The sequence below is a fragment of the Chionomys nivalis genome, chromosome 25, assembly GCF_950005125.1.
Source record: "Chionomys nivalis chromosome 25, mChiNiv1.1, whole genome shotgun sequence".
Lineage (NCBI taxonomy): Eukaryota > Metazoa > Chordata > Mammalia > Rodentia > Cricetidae > Chionomys > Chionomys nivalis.
In genome coordinates, this window is record NC_080110.1 from 8,306,150 (window position 1) to 8,322,939 (window position 16,790).

General features: G+C 44.2%; 1 protein-coding gene across 1 annotated transcript in view; it reads right to left on the reverse strand.

Annotated features, from left to right (window-relative positions):
* The window catches only part of Cfap54 (cilia and flagella associated protein 54), a 255,271-nt gene that overhangs the window by 125,221 nt on the left and 113,260 nt on the right, over positions 1 to 16,790 (reverse strand). The window contains exons 36-40 of the mRNA XM_057757648.1: positions 14,621 to 14,848; positions 13,064 to 13,287; positions 12,829 to 12,964; positions 9,777 to 9,888; positions 637 to 789 (exon numbers count right to left, since the gene is read on the reverse strand). Coding sequence (XP_057613631.1) covers positions 637 to 789; positions 9,777 to 9,888; positions 12,829 to 12,964; positions 13,064 to 13,287; positions 14,621 to 14,848 — 853 coding nt within the window. The remainder of the gene's footprint in view (positions 1 to 636; positions 790 to 9,776; positions 9,889 to 12,828; positions 12,965 to 13,063; positions 13,288 to 14,620; positions 14,849 to 16,790) is intronic.

Here is a 16,790-nt window from a genome sequence, read left to right on the forward strand (position 1 = left end):
ATGCTTTGCTTCAGTGGGATCTAGAGACGAAACCCAGGTCCTGCTCTTGTTTGACAAGCACTTTACCTGCTGAACTATCTCCCTAGCGCCCACACTTGGTCCTTATTTGCTCTCCTAACTGCCCTCCCTTGTGCCTTTTGCTGGTCCCCTCTCTCCCCTCCAAAGCCTCCCTTTTACCTTCATGCCACATACATTCTTGTCTTTCTTTCTCTCTCCCTCTCCCCAGTCCCTGTAAACAAGAGCTTATGGATGCTTATTTTCCAATACAATTATTTCTTTGGGACTGACAAGTGGCATCTGGTAAAAGGCTCTGCTTAACTTGGTATGAGTCCATCATCTCCCAAAGGACAGCCAGTCATCATAGCTCTACCCCTGCAAAGAAATCTCCAAGACCTCCGAGGCACGGAACCAAAATTTTAATAGACGCCATTTTCCTTTATGGCTACTATATTCCAGGAAGTTGGCTCGTGGAGCAAAGTTAAAAGGCAGGTCGGGTGTCTTAGCTGGAATAAAGTGTGTGAGGGAGATGATGACACAGGAGAAGGCATGTTTTGGGAGGAGATTATGAGACCAGAACATTCTGCAGGGTGGTACCCCATGTCAGTACAGATCAAGGGACAGAGGATAAACCTTTACCTTGCGTCTGTGCGAGAAACAGTGAGAGCAGCTTCCTGCTGTGCCGTACCGATCTGTTATGATACTTGGACTTCTCCAGGGTCTCTCGAAAGCATCTCAAGGAATCTGCCACGTCCACGGGCACACAGACAAGCTCTTTGGCTCGTCTTTGCTCTGAAACAGAGAAGAGCGTTAGAGATGGAGGACAGCACAAGCCAGCAAGTCACAAGACACTTCTAGGTAGGAGACCTTCTCGGCCTGGACCCAAAGCTGCCGAGTTCAAAGGTCCCAGTCTGTAGCAGGCATCTGATGCGTAGATGAATTCTGGTTTTTAGTGTACTTCAAAGTTCTTTATTTTTAGAGAAAAGTTTTAATTTTTTTATTCTTTAAGAAATGCAAATAACTTTAGATCTTGCCAATTTTCCTAAAGAAGCCTCCTCCTTTTTCATAAAAAAAAAAAATGAAACAATCTACCTCTTCAAAGCCCAGGTGCAGCGGGAAACAGACAAAAGGAGGAAACAAAAAAATCTCGGAGACGGGCAGCTGATCTCAGAAGGGAAGGGAAGGGGAGGGGAGGGGAGGGGAGGGGAGGGGAGGGGAGGGGAGGGGAGGGGAGGGGGGAGGGGAGGGGAGGGGAGGGGAGGGGAGGGGAGGGGAGGGGAGGGGAGGGGAAGGGAAGGGAAGGGAAGGGAAGGGAAGGGAAGGGAAGGGAAGGGAAGGGAAGGGAAGGGAAGGGAAGGGAAGGGAAGGGAAGGGAAGGGAAGGGAAGGGAAAGGCAGGCTGAGAGAGGAGAAGCAGCAGCTGCTGCCTTGCAAGGGGCTAGAGCTAATCAGGCTGGGACATCTGTCAGGAGGGGGCGCCCCGTGGAGAGCTGCTGCTAGGTCTCTGGGCAGTGAGGGTGGTCCAGGAATTGGACTGGGTTGCCAGTGGGTGGCACACTGACCAGATGAGTGCCAGAGAGAGTGAACTTGAAGGATTCCGCACTGAGTAGCTAAAGGATCTACTTTTTAAAATGAGCTGAACAAGGAGAAGGTTCCAGTAAAATTTTAAGGTCTTGACAATGTAGCCACCTCCTAGTTAACAGAACACTAAGAGGTTAAAAGATATGACCTCATCCTTAAGAAGTGCCCATCTAGCTGATGAGAAAAGTCACATTTGCAGAGGATCTGATTAAATGATAAAATGAGGGAAATAAAGAAGGGCAGAAAAGGGTACACTGATATCTCTCCAGTCCTAATAAGTCTAATAATTACTGTGATTGATTGACTCTTAAAAACAGTCATGAGAGACAGAGACTATTATTACCCTTATTTTACAGATGAGGAAGATAAGGCCTGGAGGGGTCTGCAAAATCAACATCATAGTCTGGAATCCAGAGGGCAGGGTGTTCCTGAGAACACAGAGTTATCTTGTGCTGGCCATGAGTAGGAAGGGTGTGGAGTTTAAGACACAGTGAGCAGACTTGGCTCTCCTGTGGAACAAAAGGATCCACCCCAGTCCTGAAGCCTTCATTAAAGCAGTTGTGTAGTGATATTTCATTTGTATTTTAATAAACAAAGCTTGCATGAAGTTCAGAGAGTAAAACAGCCACCCTGATCAGCCTTACAGACCAGGCAGTGGTGGCACACACCTTTAATCCCAGTAGCCACACTAGTTTGCCAAAGAACCAGGCAGTAGTGGTGCACACCTTTAATCCCAGCCCAAGGGATATAAAATGGGAGGAGACTGCCCTCAGACACAGCCTCATTCTGATATTCCTGGAGGCAGGATCACCATTGGACTGAAGTAGAGGTAAGAGCCAGTATCTGGCTGCTTTGCTTTTCTGACCTTCAGATTGAACCCCAATTTCTGTCTCTGGGTTTTTATTAATCATGCTATACAACTGCCTTCATTTCCCCCAATGGAGAACCAGGGGCCTGCTTCCAGAAGGACTTGCAAAGACAGGCAGATGATTTTAGAAAGGGTAGGCACCAGCTGTGTTCAAGCAGGAGCGTCATTGAGAGCGGCAGTGGCTAAGAGACTGTTTCTCCTACAGCACATGCGCTGTGTGACTTCCCTCGACTGAGGTGTGTGAAGTGGCCACCAGGAACTGCTGGGGCAACAGAAGCGGCCAATGGCCTCCATGGTTAACAGAATCATCAAGGGAGCCACCTCTGCCTCCATCCTTTCAGAGCAGGTTACCTGCTGCCCACTCTGAGAAAGAAAGAATGGATTCCAGCCAGGGAGATTTGGAAAATATCCACCCAGCCCGTACAGCAGTGCCCACCCACCCACCGAGACCTTCACTCTGGCCAAGCTCAGCTCCCCCTCCTTCAAAGCATCCATTTTCTCTATAGAATCATCCCCAACAGCGCATTTTGCTGTTACTTCTCCCATCTTTAAAAAAGAAAAAAATCGCTGTCTTGACTCATTTCCCCACAGGCTATCATCCTACTTCTCCATTCCACATTATATCAAAATTCCCTCCAAAAATTGTCTACACAATTAGCTCAGTGTTTCCCACCCATTCAGCTATTTAAGTCACTTAAATCAGGGTCTCCCCTCTCTGGAACAAAAGCCCCTCCCCACTTAGCTGCTCACGCATTCTGGTTCTCTCAACCCAGCCTCTTGGCCTTGGGACCCCAGCCCTCAGTCCTTGGATGCCTTTCTTCTCTTCTTAATTGACAGTCACCCCATAATGATCACCCTTGGTCTCAGGTTTAAATTCAATGTTCTGGTGGCTCCCAAACTTTTATCTCTGGTTTCAAACACCCCCAAAAGTCTCACACATCTATCTAAAGGTCCACAATGTTGTAAGTGCAACAACTCAATCCTAACATGTCCCCAGCTGACTTCCTAAAACACACACACGCATACACACACGCATACACACACGCATACACACACGCACGCACACACACACGCATACACACACACGCGTGCACACACATGCACACACACGCATACACACACGCGCGCGCACACACGCACACACACTGACTCACATGCTACTCTACTCCATCCCATTTTTCCCATCTCAGTAGAAAATGTCTCCATTTTTATAGATGTGCAGCCAAAAGGTAGAATCATCTTTAGCGCTTCTCCTTTCAGATCCCAAATCAAATCCATAGCAAGTCATAGAGAACTGCCTGTCAGACCTAAAGTCCTCCTTCTCGCAAGGACTCCTCTCCACTTCCACTATGTCTGGGCCTTGCTACCTCCTTTGGAATTAAAGCAATAACCTATGAATCGGCTTTCCCCTTTCTACCCTAGCCACGCCCACCATAGGCCCCACCACTGCAGCAAGCTTTCTCAAATGTAGTAGACTTTCCTTTATTGGACTGCCAACTTCCCAATTATAACACAGAGACTTAATTATGAAAGTTTGACCTTTAGCTTGGCTTTTTCCCAATTAGCTCTTAGAAGTTAATTATCCTGTCTCTATTAATCTACATTTTGCCATATGACTCAGTTACCTCACCTCTACCATATGTGTGACTTGCTCCACATCTTGCTGGTGTCTCTTGTCTCTCTTCTTCCCAGAGCTCTTTCTTTCTCCCCAGAAATCCTGCCTATTCTCTCCTGCTTGGCTATTGGCCATTCAGCTTCCTATTAACAACCCATCTGACCTTATGGGAACTGACTCTGCCTACTTCCTATTATTCTACCCTCCACTCCCTTCTACACCTGCCATGCTTCCTGTCCAGGGCTTAACACAACTGGCTCAATTAGGTCTATAACATTCTTCTCTCTGATATCCTGTCTTGCTTCTAAATTCCTTGAGGCTATTGCTTAGTGGTTAACTTCTCAGCGAGGTCTTTAATTATCTACCCTACTTAAGGATGGAAGCATTTCCCGACTATCCACACACCACTGTGATCTTCTGACATGCCGTGTCTTACCTGCTGGATTGGATTTCTTACTTTCTTATTGGATTTCTCCACTAGGATGAAGTTCATTGAAGACAAAGTCTTTGTCCCTTCAGTCCAGTACTACATCTCTAGTATCTGCAACCTATTACATGATACAGCTTCAAAGAATTCTGTCAACAAATTAATGACCATGGGTCTTCAAAGCTGAATGGCTTGGGCGAGTTTTATAAATAATCTCTTTTGTAAGCTAATCTCAATTTCCCTGCCTCAGGTTCCCACTCCTGTATTCTCTTCAAAACACCCCCTGTATTCCTCATACCCCACCTCTAACACCATAACCTTATTTACAACACCCTCAAGTTTGTAGATTGTTAGTGATTTTTTTCCCTTGCAAGAATTCATTAGCTTCTAGTTTGATCTTCTTCTGCTTGGAGACTGAGATCAGAGAAAGAAGAAAAACAAATGCCTCAGTAAAGTCTGGCTGCCATAGCAAAGTGCCATAGACTGCATGGCTTATAAGGAAAAGAAACTTGCCTTTTACAGACGGGGAAGTTGGGAATCTTAGACCAAGGTGCTAACATGCTAACATGCTCAGGTTCTGGTGAGGACCCTCACTTCTGATTGCCGACAGCTACCTTCAAATGGTACCCTTTCCACACCACAAAAGGAGGCCTAGAGCACTCTCCTCTGGTTCCTTCAAAGAACACAATCCCACTCATGAGGACTCTACCCTCACGACCTACTCACCTCTTAAAGACCCCCCTTCTAATATCATATTGGGACTACAATTTCAGCACATGAATTTTGAAGGGTCAGAAGCATTTTGCCCATATGATCCAAGAGAAAGGACGAAAGCTAAGAGAACATTCACATATTAGTGAGAGACCCACCCATGAAATAGCAACAAGACCTGAGCAACTCCAACAGCAATTAACACTCCAAATGGATGGGCTCCATCTGTTGATGATGAGCTATAGAAAATTAACGACAGTTGAGATGGGGGGAAGGGGGACTGAGTCTTCCCAATGACTAACCCCCCATCAGCCCTAAGAACATTTAATACATACAAGCAATACTAAACGACTCAATGGGTTGTACTTATATATTTTTCATTTATATATGTATGTGTATGTATAACAATAATAATTAAAGGAAAAATGTCATAAACTTAGGAGAGGGGGATAGAGAAGGAGTTGGAGGGGAAGTAATGTAACATTTTAATTTTTAAAATAAACAAAATACTATGAGAGTTACTCTCTATGGGCTTAGTTTTAAAATATCCATTACAATGTGTTGATAGCATTCACCTCGGAGAGTTACTGCCTTAACCTGCATATCGAGTGGCTGGAAAGGTATCTGTTATAGGGCAAGCATTTGCTATATGGAGACTCCCATCACCACTGCTACTTACTCAGTTTTTAAAACAGGCTTGTAGCATATCACAACACTTTTCAACAGGATGGTTGCCCCACAAGCTCCCATCACCTGATGGCACTAGACATCTTTGTTTACTGTTGGCACAGCAACGAAACTGCCCAGCCACTGCCTTCTCCTAGTGTATCCCTGTCATGAGGTGTCATATGGCTGTATACGAAACGCTGGTGAGCACTGGGCACCATGTCAGGCACTGGAGAAATACGCAACTGCCATTCCAGGCTAAACCTTAAAAATGTGTTTAAAATAAGTGATCTGAATGAGACCACCCTGCTGCTCATGTGTCTTTATGGGACCTCTATTGATAGTTGAAGCCTCTTTGTATTCTCCTAAATTGTTTTTCTTTCTTTTTTATTTCCCTTTTCCTTTCTTCAGAGTTTTAGCACAACTTTTTCCCTTGTGACCTACTTAGGGTTCTGGTGCTGTAGCTATCTCTGTCTCCATGAGATACAACAATCAAAGAACAGAAACATCGTGAGCTCCAGGCTGACCCCATGGGCCTATATCAAGAGGATTGCACTCTGAAATTTTCCATTGATCATTCCAGAAAGTATTTCAAAGTCAGTAATAGTATATCAATAGTTAGAAGTCAATAAGGAGGAAGAGTCAGGTAGAAGGTGGGCTACTGTGCATTTGACTGTAGCCACGTAGCAAGGAAATGCTAATCAGCCCCAAGTGTTGGGTTTACCAAGGAGGAACCTAGAGAGGAAGATAAGTCTGCTTTCCACAAGGTTAATCACACCCACCCCAATGCCCAAAGATATGAGTGAAATGCACCTATCAAGGGCTGAAAATTCCAGCACACCTAAGGACCGACTAGCCCTAGCAGAGAACTTAAATATCCAATCAGATCAAGACTCAAGATAGAGGTCCTGTACCGGATGTAAAAACGTTCCAATAAAAGGTTATCTCCCAGATAGAGCTTACTGAGCAGGTAAGGTACGCATTCATACATGAATAACCTAAAAAAAAAAAAACGAGTTAATGTCACGTCTTCAAATCCTGCTGAGATGATGCCAAATTACATATGCATTATTATATAGTTGAAAGAAGAATAGATGCTGTTAAGCAATGAGAACACCAAGTGTTTCTAGGCTCTGGGGCATCACAGTATCTGCTGTGAAGAACTGAAAGCATTGCCACCAGATGTTTCTCTGCCACAAGAAATTCTGAGGTCCTAAAGCAATGATCTGGTGTCGAACCTGTCACGAGTGGACTCTGGCTTATAAAAAAATTACAAGCATGTCATAGAGACATACCCAAGGCCCTATATAGTTATAAACATTCTCATGAGCTGAGTTGAGGATACTGAGACAATTTCATCATCTTAAACCCAAAAGCATAGATGTTTCTAATTACACAGGCCCCAGATTCTTACAAAGAGGTTCAAGTCAGAAGCCAAGTTTGTAATAACTCAATATAAAACCTGTACGTATGCTGGGTCACCTAGAATTACCATACCACCATAATAATTCAGAATAAAGTGTCTATCACTCATATGATCACTGATAAATACCCACTTCTTCCTTGAGTGTTGTATATTTATAGATGACTGTAACCTGAAGTAAACGCATAGGGGGTTGATAGCTCAGCAGAACAGTTGTGGATGGAACAATTAGTCAGACTAGGGCTTGAATAAAAAACTCTATTCACTAGAAATGTTTAATTTTCTTACCTATGATGTGGATATAACAACATCTACCTCCCAAGACCATGAAAATTAATGACTCTTACAGCATTCCAGCTCGATATGACCATTGACATATAGTATTTTCAAATTTATATTCCCTCAAATATTGCTGTTCCAATCACAACACAGCTGCAAATCAAAGGGCACAGCACACCGGCTTCACCTGCCTTCCCTTTGCCCCTTCCCCTCATTCATGTCTGTTCCCTCTCAGCTGTAACTGTGCAGCTGCGGGCCTCCGTTTCTATACAACCCAGGAGCAGGGACTCTGGCTTCCACGTGGCCTCCTTTGAACCTATTCTCCATGTTGCCATAGAAGTCTTTGAAGAGGGCAAATGAGATCACTTGACTCTTTCCTGCTTTGCCTGGCTCCCCGCTGCTCACTGAGGTATTTTACTGCCTACCTCCTGCCAGCCGTGACCTTTCGCCTTTCTGCAGTCCCTCAGAGGTGAATGCGAGCTGCACACCACCACAGTTTATAGCAACAGAGAAAGGAAAAATAGTATCAATTATGATCCCCACTTTATCCCCCTGGACAGACCATAAACTCCTCTGATGACTCAGTAATCTCATTAATCTGCATGTTCTCGGGACTTTATGATGGCATTTATACCTCAGCACATGCTCAGTAAGTGTTTGCTGAACGACTGGATGACTGGAGGGCCAACTCAGCAAATGGCTGAATGATGGAAGGCATATCTACACATGCAGGAAATTAGTAGATAAATAATAAGTGAAAGAATTGCAACGTCCCAAAGACTGTGCTCCTTTCCCGACCCAGAAACATGGACACCTGAGAAGCACAACACAGGACAGTCTTTACTTCATCTGTTTCTTTAAAGAACTGGGGTGGGATGGGCTCTCTGGACACTGTGAATATGTGTTGCTCTCATTGGTTGATAAATAAAGCTGCTTTGTCCTATGACAAGGCAGGAGAGAGCCAGGCAGGAAATCCAAGCAGAGATACAGGAAAAAAGTGGGTGGAGTCTGGGAGACACCATCCAGCCACCCAGGAAACAACATGCCAGAGCACACCAGTAAGCCAAAGGCCATGTGGCAAACACAGATTAATACAAGTGGGTTAATTTAAATGTAATCAGCTAAATATGCTGTAGGCAGTCTTACAGCCAGTGGTTACCTGCCCACTGGGGCATGGCCTCTTACGCTATTTATGCCAAAGTAGAGCATGTGTCTGGCCTCATTTCCAGCTGCAGGTTTTGGTTTCTGATCTCCGTTCAAGCAGAGGATTCTGATTTGTGAGTCTATCCCTAAATAAATAACCATCTATTTCTCAATTCTAAGCTCGTGTGGGATTTCTTTTAAGCGTCCTTCTTCATAAATATTTATAATTAATATTAAGCCTCAGAGTGGTTATTTTAAAAGCGGCTGCAGGATTGGGTGGACGAAAAGCCCCCTGATTACATGTTTGTTTAAGCATAATGGTACAATTAGATTTGTTTGGTTTTAATTTATTTTATCTTTATCTGTGTGCAAGCACATACGTGAGTCTATCCCACATGTATGCAGACACCCAGAGAGTACTGTGTTGGAGTTGGGCTGCCTGGAGCTGGAATCACAGGCAGTTACATGTGACACAATGTGGGTGCTGGGAACTGATCACATGGCCTCTGGAACCATGTGAACTCTCCTAACGGATGAGCCACCTCTTCAGCCCCCCTATTTTCATCTTATTTGGTTGCCTCATTTCTAGAAGCTGCCCTGGCAGAAACACTCTGGAAGCCTCTTTAGCTAAACGCTAAGTAAGTCAAGGCATGCCAGAGCCCTCCCCAGCTCTCTGACTACGCCAACGACTAAGCACGGCACAGTCAGTAGGACCCTGTACACTGAAGAAGGAAATGGAAGCTACTTTCAGAATCAAATCAGTAAAGCAAACAGGAAAAAAAAAAGTTAAGAGAAAAATGAGTTCCCCCAAAGGGAAAGACAGAAAAATGCATAAAGTAGGCTTTTCTCCTCAATTCTCCTTTTCCTTCCATCTCCTTTCAGCTTATAAAGTTTTTAAACTTGTAAAAGTGTTTAATCATCTGTGCAGGACATTTACAGCAATATAAAATGTTAAGTATCAAATGATTTATTTCCAAGTAAACCTGAAAAATAGATTTGGCTCACCCTGTGGGACACGATGGCAAACCTTAAAGAAAACTGAGGTCCCAGTTCAAACCGGGTCTAACCTGAAAGGATGAGAGTCTTCAGCACGTCAGAGCTGCCTTCTAGATCTGCCAGGGTCTTGGGTGAAGCAGGGTCGATCGTGAGCTGCTTCCCAATGAAGTTCCGGCAAGTTATCTTAAAAAGATGAGGACAGGAGGCACTTAGGCATGCGTAGTGTAAAGTCTGGCTGACTTGAAATGTTTGTCTCAGTCTCTGTCGAAATAGATGTGAAACAGTCCTATAAGTAAAAGCCGGTGGAGCAGCACTCAGCCATGAGGACTTTGGGGAAAACACAGCTATATAATTTTTTTTTCATATTTCTCTTGTACACAGCACAGCTGGGAGAACATTGGGGAAATTATATGCAGCAATTAGAATATGATTTTCTGATAGTCTATAAATTCGCTGATCTAAATATATATTCCATTATGTGAATTGAAGCACATTTCAAATACAGGCTTATTTTCCAAAGGCAGATTTAGTTCTAGCCTACTCATAATTAATGCAATTTTAACTTCCCTGATGAAGTTTTTCAAAACTAATTGCTTCTGTACTATTTGGACAAATTCTTGAACAGATGTTTGAGTTCTCAAATTATAAAATATGTGAAAACAGAGAAGTGTTTAGATGAAAGAAAATCCTTTTATAGAGTCCAAGACCCTGTTCCCTCCCTGTCTCTCCTCACAGCCCTTGGTCTAACCCCAACCAATCACTCAAGGCACAGCTGCCTCTCGGCTGAGTCTGGTGAAAATGCTTCTTTGTTGTCCCTTGAGGCCTTTCTATAATGAGATGAAAACAGGCTGACAAGATGCAAACTCTTTCCTGCAATTTAACAAAGCACACCAGGATGCTCCATCCTTTCCCCAGTTCCTTTAAATAAATCTTTATTGAACTCCAGTGTGTCACACGCTGTTTCATACTGAAGGGATGACATAGCGGCAGAGAACAAAACAAACAAAAATCTCTACTCTGAAGGACAATATTTCAGTGGGTTCCAAGAAGAAACACAATGCTGAGATACATAAGGTAGCATGTTAAAGAGTTTTAGCTGCTATGGAGGAATGGCGCAAACAGACACATGGTTTTAAATACGGGAGAGAAGGGAAGGTTCAGCCAAGAGTATGAAAGGGGAAGGAAAATCAGTGTGGGCGTGCGGAAGGAAGCTCACACCACACAAAAGTAATAACAGATGCAATGACCCTGAGGTGAGAAGTCTCAAGGATAACGTAGTTAACATCTGCAGTGACAGATGGGTATGGTCTAAGGCATCTGTAATCCCAACACTCAAGAGGCAGACCCTGAAGGACTGCTCTAAAGTCAAGGCCAACCTAGTCTGCACAGTGAGTTCCAAGCCAGCCACAGCTGTATAGACACTGTCTCAAGGATATCCAAATAAAAATAAAGTTTAAAGATTTGCAGGAGAGCTGGGTGTGGTGGCACAGGCCCACAATCCCAGGACTTGGGAGTCAGTAGTGAGAGGCTCAGGACTTTCAAGGTCATCCTCTACTATATGACAAGTTATGGGTCACTCTTTAGCTATATGAGAGCGTGTCCAAGACAAGCAACAAATACCCACTGGGAAGGTACCAAGTGCTAGCCAATAACAAAGGCATAAACTATAAACTATATAGAATAAGGCATAGTACGACCATGACAAAGCTTACTTTATTCTAAATCTGGTGGGAGGCCCAAGTAGGATTGCAATCTGATCTGGATTTGCAAAGGGCTGCTTCATCTGCTGCACTGGAAGCAGACTACAGGCTGGAGACAGGGCACAGGATAATTACAAAGTCACCAACTCAGGCAAATACACCAGCTGTTGGGTCAGAAGATGGTCAGTGCTGAGAACTGCTTAGATTCTGATTGCATCAATTTGAAGCGGGTGTGAGCACAAGAGACCAGTCAGAGGCCATTCCCAGGTATCTGGCATAAGCAGTTAGAACAGTGCTGTTGTCATCAACGAACAAGGTCTTGGGAGCACAGGCTTGTTTGTGGTCAGCTGCTTAGGGCTCACCTTTAAGGAGGAAGGGCAGGGAGGTGTCCAGTTGGTAGCATACCCACATTTCATTCTGATTCTTCAACCAAGTGCTAATCTAGATAAGACGGTCATGGGAGTCTTCAGAAACTAAGGTCCCTGCTTAGCTAACGTTAAGCTAGAGTGGCCGTCCTTGGTGGGCCTGGCCTCATCAGGAAAACTCCTTGACCAGCCACTGATCTCCAGAACTCCACGTACCAGACAGCAGTGGAGCCTACACTTGCTCTCTTTGCAAAACAGAACAGGGACTGACTCCTGACCACTAAAAAGAGTGTATGGGAGATCAGGCCCTTGGCCATGAAGAACTGTGAGAAAAGGAGAAAGTCAAATCCTCAGTGAAATCCCACACACTGGCACGAGAGGAGGGGCTGGAGACAGGCCCACTGGTTAGAGCTGCTGGTTGTTTGACTCTTTTGGCTCTGCCGGGAGCACCACCCAGCTCCCAAATCAATCACATGGAGTTTTATTCTTTCTTATGAATGCTAGGCCTTAGTTGGCTTGTTTCTAGTCAGTTTTTCTTAAATTATCCCATCTACCTTTTGCCTCTGGGCTTTTTTCTTTTCTTACTTCTGTAATAAGACTTTCACTCTTACTCCGAGGCTGGATGGAGGATGGCTGGCTGGCTGGCTGGCTGGCTGGCTGGCTGGCTGGCTGGCTGGCTGGCTGGCTGGCTGGATGGCTGGATGGATGGCTGGATGGATGGCTGGATGGAGGATGACTGGCTGGCTGGCTGGCTGGATGGATGGATGGATGGATGGCTCCTGACATCCTCCTCCTTTTCTCTCTTTTTCTCCTTCTGTTTATCCTCTCTACCTGCCAGCCTCTCCTATCCTTTCCCCTGCCTCGCTCTTGGTCATTCATCTCTTTATTAGACCATCAGGTGTTTTAGACAGACAAAGTAACACAGCTTCACGGAATTAAACAAACACAACATAAAAGAATGCAACACATCTTTGCATCATTGAACAAACGTTCCAGAGCAGAAACAAAGGTAACACATCTTAAAATAATATTCTACAACATGTCAGGGCCCAGCTCACCTTCTCTCTGTTGTCAGCCTCGTATCTGGCACAAGCTTGTTGAGCGACATCGGGGCCACTGAACGTCTGTATCCTCAGGAGCAACTGGCGCTGCGCATACACCAACAGCGGGGTCACTTGCTCTGTATACCGCTCACTGGGTCGCGGTAAAGAACACATTGAAAAGTTAACTCATGCTAAAAGACCACCCCCCAAAGAAGTCTGTAACTGTGGTTGCCTTTGGGGCTGGACATACTGTGAAACGATGTTGAACTGAATGGCAAGAGACACCAGCGTCTCCCACTTCTCTACTTGGTACAGAACCTCCAGAGACTTTAACACAAAGTCACGGATCCATTTCAAATCGACCACATTGACGTCATCCAAAGGATGCTCGAAAGTCAGGCTGGAACCCCCGTTATCGTATTTGATGTTTCCGTAGCAGCTGGGAACGCAGAAGTCGCCTTTCTCTTCCACTGGCTGCAGGAAGCACATGGAGATAAGTTGCCCAACTTACGGTCTCGCTACATGTTCCTCTGGTAAACAAATGTGGTAATGCAACACGAAAGGAACTGAGCACAAAGGAAAATGTTCAGATTGTTTTTCTTATGAAGAAACAGATGTGTCTTTTTTCTACCCAAACAATCTGTGCCTTTTAATTATGCTGTTTAGCCAACTTACATTTAATTTAGGTATAGCTATGTCTGAGTTAGTTTTAATAGTTGTCTTATTAGTCAGTGTTCTATTGCTGTGAAGAAATCCATGACAACTCATATAAAGGAAAGCATATCATTGGGGGGACTTGCTTACAGTTTCAGAGGTTTAGTTCTTTATCAGCATGGCAGACATGGTGCTGGTGAAGGAGCTGACAGTTCTACATCTGGATCTGCAGGCAGCAGAAAGAGCAAAACTCTGGGCTTGGAATGGTCTTTTTAAAACCTCAAAGCCAATTCCCAGTGACACACCTCTTCCAACAAGACCACATCTCCTAATCCTTTCAAATAGTGCCATTCCCTATGAACCCATTGGGCCATTTTCATTCAAACCACGGCAATATTTGATATTTGGTTTTCAATTTGTCCTTTGTATGTTTTGGCCCTCTGCTCTTTCTCTCATCCTTCTGGGTTGATTATTATTTAGTCTGACTTTATTAGCTTCTCAGCTATCTCTTTTTGTTGCTATCATCTACGCCATGGATTACAGCATACATTCTTAAATGTCATACCTCACTTAAAGTTCATATTGGAACCCTCAGTATAAATAATTTAATCTTATTTACAAGCTTTATCTTTCATGATATTGTTATTAGATACTTTCCCTCAAAATGTTATAATGTTATATCTCAATGTGATTAGGAGTCTGCTAATTTTCAATATGTTTATGGTTTCACATGTTATATTGTTTTTATTTTATTTCCATAATCTAATAATGGTGTGATAGATTTTCAGCAGATACAAGTCTTAGCACCTGGAGAAATAGAATAGGGCCAGATAGACCACTGGGAGAGGGGTAACCTGAGAGGCTTGGCTTCTGCATGGATTAAATACACCAAAGTCAATTCATATAGGAGATGAAATTCAGTAAGGATTTCTTTCTCTTCCCTTCAAACAAACTGGATTTTCAGGCTAAGGTATTTTTAATTAACATTAATTCAAGTTATGTGCTGTGAACAAAATTATAATGAGAAGCAAATGAAAAACAGACAAACCAAATGGGAGCACAAGAAAAATATCAATTTCTACTTATCCCAAGCTTCGCGATAAAAGATATTTTTAATTGGATACAATAAAAATAATTACCCAAGTGCCCTCACCTTGACGGAATTGGTGCTCTGCAGCTTTATTAACATGTCAATAAGTAGCTCTGCACCCAGGTGGAAAGGTAGCACGCAGATGCAGAGAAAGCCATCCTGGCTAATCGGAAAGGTTTTGTAGTTGTCCACGGCCTGCTTCAGTAGTATCTGCAGCTCCTGGACAAAGTTCCAGAATGCCCTACAGCAGTTTTGCAGTAAAGTCCAATAACCACCACGATAAGCAAGAACCTAAGACAAACATCACAATCGCAGAGTTTCAAGCGTTATAGATGTCTGGGAAATTTGACTTTTTATCTGCAAACATATATGTTAACGATTTAAAAAAATAACTAAAACCATTTGTTATGTGCCGCTCCCATTCTCAGCACTATGACATGAGCTGGTCTGAGTCCATCAACCAGAGAGGCATGCATACGCTAGAGCTCCAGCCTGGACTAACTTTCCCATGGTCCTCAATCCACTAAGTAAAAAAGTAAGACTTGCAAATTCATAGCCAGAATCCCCAAATCCCATTATTATAGGTGCTGTGGATACAGCAGTGAGCAAGGGCAACTGGTCTACCTTCCTGCTGCTTAAGTTTACAAGAGAAGTCCAACAGTAGGAAGATACACAAGCATGGGATTTCAGGGGAAAATCTATTTTATTTTAAATAAATCAGGAGTTGGAGAGGTGACTCAACAGTTAAGGGCATGCAATGCTTTTCCAGAGGACCTGATGTGGGTTCCTAGCACCCACATCAAGTGTCTCACAACCACCTGCAACCCCAACTGCTGGGAATCCAATGCCTCGGGCCTGCTTGAGCATCTGTACCTCATGTGCACACACACACACACACATACACACACACACACTTATAAATAATAAAAATTCATTCACAAAACTAAAGCAGAAGTAAGTCAGAACTGGCAAGGAATGAGAGAATATGGTAGCGAAGGGTCAGGAGAGACTCCTTTCTGCGGGAGGGGATGTGCAGGAACCTAAAGTAAGCAGGTCACGTGAGGATGTGAAGGAGGAGAGGAACATAAGGATGAAGGGTGAAATGAGAGCTGGGGAGGAAGCAGACTGAGTGCCTTTGCAATGGGAGGGGGAGGAGATATGGGAGCAAGGAGAGCTGAGCTCCACACCGTGAGCAGGGCTTAGCTCCTCCAGCAGTCTGCAGCTAACAGACAGGAGCACAAAATTAACATCATCATCAAGGGAATGGTTGGGTTTACCTGAACCCAAGTGGTATTTGCCTTGAAAGTATAGTGGTCCTCTTACCTTTCAAGACATTTTAAACATAGGACTTCCCTGCTATGATTAAAAAGAAACTAATTCCTTTATGGCTAATAATTTCAATCCTGACTTTAGCTATCTGTTATTTAGTATTTTAAAAGTGCAAGTGATGGCTGCAGAGATGGAGGTAAGAATGGTTTCTGTGTAAGCCTGAGGACCTGTGTTCAAATCTCTAGGACGCACATAAAGAGCCAGGCATGGCCACAGTAATATGTAGACTGTACCTGTAACTATAGCACTGGGCTACTGCTGGGGTTGCCAGAGGCAGGAGGATCACTGGGGTTTGCTCAAGGTTTAGTGAGGGGTTCTATGACAGCATAAAGCACTGAATGCCAGACTCATGCAGGACAGCAAATGTCCTCACCTGGCCTCTGGATACACACGCCTGCACCCACATGTGCACATATACCACATACACACACTCACATGCACACACGTGTGCACGCACACACGTGTGCACGCATACACACACACATGAGAGAGAGACAGAGAGAAAGAGAGCGAGAGAAACAAGCATTGACATAAATGGACATAAATGGCTGATAAAATTAAGAGGTTTCAGGAAGTTAAGACAAGAGCGGAGTTTTCACATCCTGCATCATTTAATCTTCCCTTGAGATAGAGGAAAGAGAGAAGATTATGGCACCCCACTAGTCACGGTGACACTGGAGACACGCCCAATGTTATCACAAAAGAATCCCACTTCCTGCTTGTTGCAGGAAAGCAGTCAAGGCGCACGCATCATCACAGGATCCTCGGGGCAACAAGGGTCACAAGGGGGTTCTGGGTGCAAAGGTGACAGCTAAAAAGATGATCCACACAGCCAGACAACACATAGCCAGCAAACCTCAAAACTGGCTGAGGCAAAACCTAGCAAGGTGAAGGCTGCACGTAG